Consider the following 7,259-nt stretch of genomic DNA (forward strand, 5'->3'; position numbering starts at 1 on the left):
GAACTATCGACAGCAGAGTGAAAGGTTTATCCGGAGCTGCTAGACCACCAGCCGACAACTCACTCGCAGCGGACAACACTCAGACACCGGCGGACAAACATGCAATCGGACTGAGGCACTAATAACTCGCGAGGAAACAAACTACGGTTTGAAATAATAACTTTATTTGAAGAGCGATTGATATTTGGTTCTACACACGAGGCTTAACTTTGTTGTTATAAAAATTGACACGGCAGATGAGGGGTGCACGGATAGTTTGTAGGCATACAAATAAAAAGGGACTAAACATTGCCTTCCGACACCTTGCACCATGATGACTTACGGGAGTGACCGGTCCACAAACGTCGGTGTTGGTGATTGTTGCAACATTTGAATTCAAATTGAAATCCGTATGTATAATTATAATTTAGAACCCTATACAGCCAACATAAATATCAATCCCTTGTAACTCAGTTTATAACACTTTTTGAGCCCGAACAACACTCAAGAGAATTCAGCTTTAGAAAACGTAATTTCTCATTAATTGAATCGGTACCTAGCCGATCGTTGTTTTGCCTAGCAGATAGATATATAGGGAGAACTGAGTTGAGCTAGCCAGTTAGATTTCGATATCGATCGAATAAACCTCGACACAAGAAAGTGTATAGAACTAAATTCGGTGTACCTTTCAATCGCAAACAACGAATAAGTATCGTGGAAGTTCTTCGAAAACGTCCCCGTTGTGCTCTTCGTTACCCCCGTCGTTGTTGGTATCGTCACGCGCGTTGCTCTGGTGCTGTTGGTGTGGTTGCTGCTGTTGCTGTTGGCCGTGCTCGTCGATCTTTCGCCAGGTTTGGCTACATTTTTGGTGCCGAAACCCGGGACTGCCAGGTCCCTTTCATCGCTATCGACTGGACTGAGGTTAGCGTGGGTCTATCTCGAACAATAGTGGATCCTATTTGGAGGATTGTCGCCGCTATTCAACTACCCTACAAGATCATCAGCCGGATTCCTTGCTGCATCGGCAGCTTTTTTCGACCTGGACGTTTAGCCAAGCACGGATTAGTTGCCAATTCGGACATTCGCGATCAAGTACGCAGGTCAAGTCAAGTGAGCCCAGGTAACGCTAGCGGGAAACGAAAGTGAGTGGACACCATTTTTCGTACTCGACAATACACATCGATCTCGCGCATTTTATTGTAATTGCCGCCCATTGTAAGGCAAATAGGAGTGATGGTGATTAGACACACAAAGAAATCCAAAAAATTGCTGCTGAAGAGAAACAATATCATCGGTTCCGCAAAATTAATTAAGGAATTTTATGAGAACTATGTATTTGATCGCGATTTTCCTCAACTTAAGTTCAGGCTTGAAAAATTAGATAGTCTGTGGGAGAAATTCAATGAAGTGCAATCCGAAATAGAGTTTGAGGAAGATCTCACGGAAGATTTAGCTGACGAACGCATTCATTTTGAAACCCAGTATTTTGAACTAAAGGGTTCTTTATCAAAGCAAACTTGCGATTGCCGATGAAAGAGCTGATCGACCTCCTCACTCCCCTGGTGCTCCACCTGCACATGCTCCTTCTGTTCGCCTCCCTGAACTGAAAATCCCAGATTTCAGTGGAGATTATGATGAGTGGATGAATTTTCATGATCTGTTTTCCACTCTCATCCATACAAATGGACAACTTTCGGCAGTACAGAAATTTCAGTACTTGAAAACTGTATTGAAAGGCGATGCTTTGCGACTCGTGCAATCACTTGCAGTCTCAGCAGCGAATTATGCTATCGCGTGGGACTTGCTGAAGAAGCGTTTTGACAACAAGAACCTGCTTCGGCATTAATGTCCACTCCATTGGTCCGCAAGGAATCATCGGCGGCTTTATGCAATCTCGCTGATGAATTCGATAAACACATTAGCGTGTTGAATAAGTTGGAGGTTCCCAAGGAGCACTGGAATTCTTTTTTGGTTGAGTTGCTCAGTAGCAAGCTCGATCCGTCGACCCAAAAGGAGTGGGAAAACCAATTAGCAGATGATGTGCGGCCGGTGTATGCCGATCTAGTTGCCTTTATTCAGAAACGGTCGCGCGTTCTGCAATCTATTACGCTCTCCCAACCTCTAACCCCTGTTGCCAGAACCGAACCAAAGCATGAGTCCAAACCGTACCGTTCAAAAACCTCCTCGTACCACTCTGCCAACAATGATAACACACCGAAATGCATTCTCTGCAAGCAGTCGCACATGCTCTCGCTGTGTGACGATTTTAAGAAGCTAACACCACAAAAGCGCTTCGAGTTGGCAAAAAGGCAAGGTTTGTGTTTGAACTTCCTAAAATCATCACATTTGATGAAGAACTGTTCTGCGGGTTCGTGTCGGACATGCAACAAACGCCATCATACTCTGTTGCATTTGAATCCAAATACTAGTACAGAAATCCATGATAAGTCCGTAGCGGCACAGGTGGGTCAATGTCAACAATTCTCACGATCGGCATCGGTAGTCGAATCGCCGTCGTCGGTGTCGTGCATTGCCGATCAATGTCACGTGGTCCCTCGGCTTATGGGATCGGCCCCGTCGCCGTCGGATGGGCTTGTCAATCGTTCATTATCGTCCGTTTCGTCGTCGGTTCCGCCAGTTGTACCGTCATGCTCGCCCCAAAGCTCCTCGCAAGTGATGAATTGCCAAACAGTAACTCCAAATCAATCTTTCGTTTCGAAAGCATGCATGTCATCGGTGTTCATGCTTACTGCCTACGTCAAAGTAAAACACGTTAATGGCAGTTATATTCTCGCTCGCGCCTTGCTGGATTGTGCTTCTGAAGCAAATTTTGTAACAGAATCTCTCGCTCAACGACTCTGTTCGAAACGCACGTCAGCAAAAATCGAAGTGTACGGTATTAGCCAATCAGTCAAACAAGTGAAACACAAAACCAATATCACTGTGTCGTCACGATCTGAATCGTACACAACCACTATGGAATTCCTGATATTGTCTACATTAACCAGGATGCTGCCCACCACAACGGTGGATATCTCGAAATGGGTCATTCCACGCCACCTTCCGCTTGCTGATCCTAAATTCAATGTCGCTCATGACGTGGACCTCATCATTGGTGTCAAAAACTTCTTCTTAATTTTGGAGAACGACCAAGTCTCGCTAGGCGCAGGTTTACCAGTGCTACGTAAAACAGTTTTCGGATATGTCGTTGCTGGTGAAGCTGAGCAGAAAACTGCTCCCACCGTTGTGTGTAACATAACTTCGATCGACAACTTGGAGTCGATGGTTCACAAGTTTTGGGAGGTGGAGAGTTTCGAGAAGGGCAAGGCGCTATCGTTAGAGGAGCTGTACTGCGAGAATCATTTTCGGAAGACACATTCCAGAGCCTCTGATGGTCGGTACGTGGTTCGTTTGCCGATTCGTGGGGAAATGCTTAACATGTTGGGAGAGTCGTTCAAAATCGCTGAACGCAGATTCTCAGCGATCGAGAGGAAGCTATCGTCAGACCCACAACTACACGCAGAGTATTCCAAGTTTATGGATTAGTATTTATCGTTGGAGCACATGGAAGAAAACACGACCGAAATTCCTCCAACAACACCACACTTCTATCTTCCTCATCATGCGATTCAGCGACCGGACAGCACAACCACCAAAACACGTGTGGTGTTTGATGCCTCGTGTAGGGGCAGCAACAATATTTCGTTGAATGATCTCTGCTACATCGGTCCCACTGTTCAACCACCGCTCGCCTCTACTCTCATCAATTTTCGTGTTCCTCGGTATGCAGTGAGTGCAGATGCCGGAAAAAAGTATCGGCAAGTGTGGGTTCACCCTGATGATTGCTTGCTGCAACTGATCCTGTTTCGGAAAAATCCATCTGATGAATTGAAAACCTATCGTTTAAAAACGGTGACGTATGGTACCGCACCGGCACCGTACCTTGCCACACGTGTCCTCAACCAACTAGCGGAAGATGAAGCTGAAAGGTATCCGCTGGCAGCTCCAACAGTCAAGAAATGTTTCTACGTGGACGATTATTTATCGGGACATGATGATGAACAACGTCTAGTGGATACAAACCTCCAGCTAATTGAGCTTCTTCAGTCAGGCGGCTTTAACATGCGAAAATGGTGCAGTAATAGTTCCGCGGTACTTTCTCACATTCCGGAATCACTTCGGGACTCCCGGAGCGAGCTTGAAATAAGCCAACCAAGGTTCGGTGAAAACGCTCGGTCTTCTATGGCATCCAAAAGCAGATGAGTTCAGCTTCAACGTACCCGTCTTCTCTTCGTCGGAGCCAATCACAAAACGTTCAGTTCTTTCGGAGATGTCTCGCCTATTCGATCCGATGGGCCTTGTCGGAGCAGCTATCGTTGGTGCAAAAATCTTTCTTCAAGCGTTGTGGTCGGAAAAGTTCAATTGGAATGATGCGTTGCCGGAGAATTACCTAAATTGGTGGACACACTTTCGACTCGAAATAAACGCTCTCTCTTCGCTTCGGATTCCCCGGCGAATTCTCGCCGATAATTATCGAATTCTCGAGTTCCATGTTTTTTCGGACGCATCTGACGATGCGTATGGATGCTGTATGTACGCGAAAACCATCAGCTCGAACGGAGAATAATGTTGCAACCTAGTGATGTCAAAGTCTCGAGTCAATCCGCTTCGCAAGCTGTCGATCCCACGCCTCGAGTTATGCGCTGCAGTGCTTGGCGCGCAACTGGCAGAATTTATATTAGATTCGACAAAACCGTCTTTCCCGGTCACGTTTTGGACCGATTCATCAATCGTACTCCACTGGATTGCCTCATCTTCATCATCCTGGAAAGTTTTCGTGTCAAATCGGGTTGCAGAAATACATCGTTCGACAGGTGGGAATATGTGGCGTCATGTTCCTACTGAATTGAACCCTGCAGACAAAATTTCGAGGGGAATTGCTCCTTCTCTCCTAAAAGGCGATACTCTCTGGTGGCATGGGCCACCCTACCTACGGCAAGATGCTCAAACTTGGCCGGAGAATTGCATCAAAATGTCAAAACTACATTTAGAAGCTCGTACAGCTGAATCTCGCCAAGTCGTATCGGTTGTAGTCACCACCAATCATGCTACAATCGAGCTTATCGAACAACACTCATCGCTCTCCCATTTACACAGGGCTGGTAGCGATAAATGCCTTTCAAAATAGTGACTTAGTGACCAACGGTGACGAAAAAAGTGACCAAATGGTGACATTCAGAACCAGAAAAAGTGACCAAATAGTGACTTTTGTATGAAGTACTAACCAGGTAGTGAGCTGAGCTGCATTCGTATTGTTACTGAGTAACTCGTAGTAAATCGGAAACTAGGGATATCATGTTTTTTTTTTCAAATCTTTGTTAGAATGCTATCAGAAATTAAGAAAAGACTAAATTTACAAAATCATGAGGATTACTACTGCTGGCCGTGTGCATCTTCATCGTAACTAGGGAGAAGATGGAACTTAACAGAGGACAACCGACTTGGCGACACCATCATAAATACCACATAGTTGGATATTGAGGAAGGTATTCGTTGGGACATCCAGAGGCTAGCAATATGACCATGGTAGCACACGGGAGCAGGTAACAAGTTACAAGTTGTTACACTAAACCATGCTTATAATTTCAACAACGATTTTGAAGCAAGTTCTACAGCATTGTGGTAATAAAGTTTAACATGAACTCGAAGTTTTTCGTGAAACTGCAGTTTGTGTATGAAAAAGGTGTTGAAATAAGGTAGTGACAGCCGCAGTGACGCAGTAGTGTAAACTTTATTGAATGTGAGTAGCGTTAAACGTGTGTGTAATTGAAACTGACAAATCATAAGTGATGATATATATTTGTAATGTATTTGTTTATGTTTACATTCAGTCCGTACTAGTCCGTAAATATAGAGAGTCCGTTGTGAAAACTATTTGTTGGTTTGGCTATTCTTTCTTCTGCAATCACGCGATTCCGGGAAAGATATTGTCCGGTCGATCTAAAGGAAGCAGAACCGTGTCTGCTGCGCCTGAGGAATTTAACAGGTTATGTGCCCAGTTTATGCAGAGAAAGCTAACAGAAAAAGTGTCTGTTCGAAAAGACATTTTTGTTCGTGCGATATTGTTCATTGTGAACGGTCGAAGTTAGTGTTTATTTGTTATTGTTGTTATCTCCCGGTGGGAGAAAGGCATTGAAGAAAGTTTATCCCGATGATGCGTTAATTGGCCAACTATTTGACGAAAAAGGACAGTACGGATAGTGGAAAGGATTGATGAACTTTGTTCGAGGAGGAGTGATTTTTCGCCATTGTTGTGTTGAAGCTTTGCCACCGTTACTTTGTGTTTGTTGTGTGTATATTGGACACCGATAAGAATGTATTGAGTATGTTGAACTGAACTGTAGACAGACTTAAACTGAAGAGTGTAATTGTGGTCACAGTGGTCCAGAAAGTGTTTTTTGTTTGACGATAGATTGAATTTCAAAAGATTAAGAATGACGGAAGCAAAGGTTACTTTTGATCGGTTAAATGATTCCAACTGGGCAACATGGAGATTTCGGATGGAGCTAATGTTAATGAAGGATGATTTATGGACGACTGTGAAAGACTCTAAGCCGGAATCGACTGATATTACATCAGCATGGACGAGAAAAGACGAGAAAGCCCGAGCAATCATTGGATTGTCGTTGGAGGACAGCCAGTTGAGTCACATCATGGATACTGCTACTGCCAAGGAAATGTGGGATAAACTTAAAAGTTATCACGAGCGTGGATCTTTGTCTAACAAAATTCATGTTTTGCGGAAACTTTGCTCAATGCGCCTGAATGAGAGTGGAAACATGTCTAATCATTTGGTGGAGGCTTCGGAGTTAGTGCATCGCTTGGCTAGAATGGGAGAGGCGTTGAAGGAGCATCTGGTTGTTGCGATTCTGTTGTCCAGCCTTCCGGAATCGTACAACCCGCTTGTTACTGCTTTGAAGGTCGCCCCGAAGAAGACTTGAAGTTGGACTACGTCAAAGGCAAACTACTGGATGAATGGCGAAGGAAGGATGAAAGTCGGGTGGATGAAAGCGAAAAGGCTATGAAATCTTCTGTGGATAGCTGACCGGAGGAAATTGAGAATATGTTACCATTGTAATCAGGAAGGTCATATCCAGTGGTATTGCCCTGTTTTGCATAGGAACAAAGAAGATGGAGCAAAAGAGCGAGGCAATGGCGTGACGATGAACTCTGCAGTGTACCAGAATTCAGGTAGCGGAAGTAGCAGCCGTGGAGTGTGT

General features: G+C 44.6%; 1 protein-coding gene across 1 annotated transcript; it reads left to right on the forward strand.

The window, feature by feature from the left end:
- Positions 1 to 1,824: 1,824 nt before the first annotated feature.
- LOC134207138 (uncharacterized) lies at positions 1,825 to 3,525 on the forward strand. The gene has a single exon (XM_062682857.1). It carries the CDS (start codon positions 1,825 to 1,827, stop codon positions 3,523 to 3,525), a length of 1,701 nt encoding a protein of 566 aa, XP_062538841.1.
- The last annotated feature ends 3,734 nt before the right edge of the window (positions 3,526 to 7,259 follow it).

This window comes from Armigeres subalbatus, chromosome 1, assembly GCF_024139115.2.
Source record: "Armigeres subalbatus isolate Guangzhou_Male chromosome 1, GZ_Asu_2, whole genome shotgun sequence".
NCBI lineage: Eukaryota > Metazoa > Arthropoda > Insecta > Diptera > Culicidae > Armigeres > Armigeres subalbatus.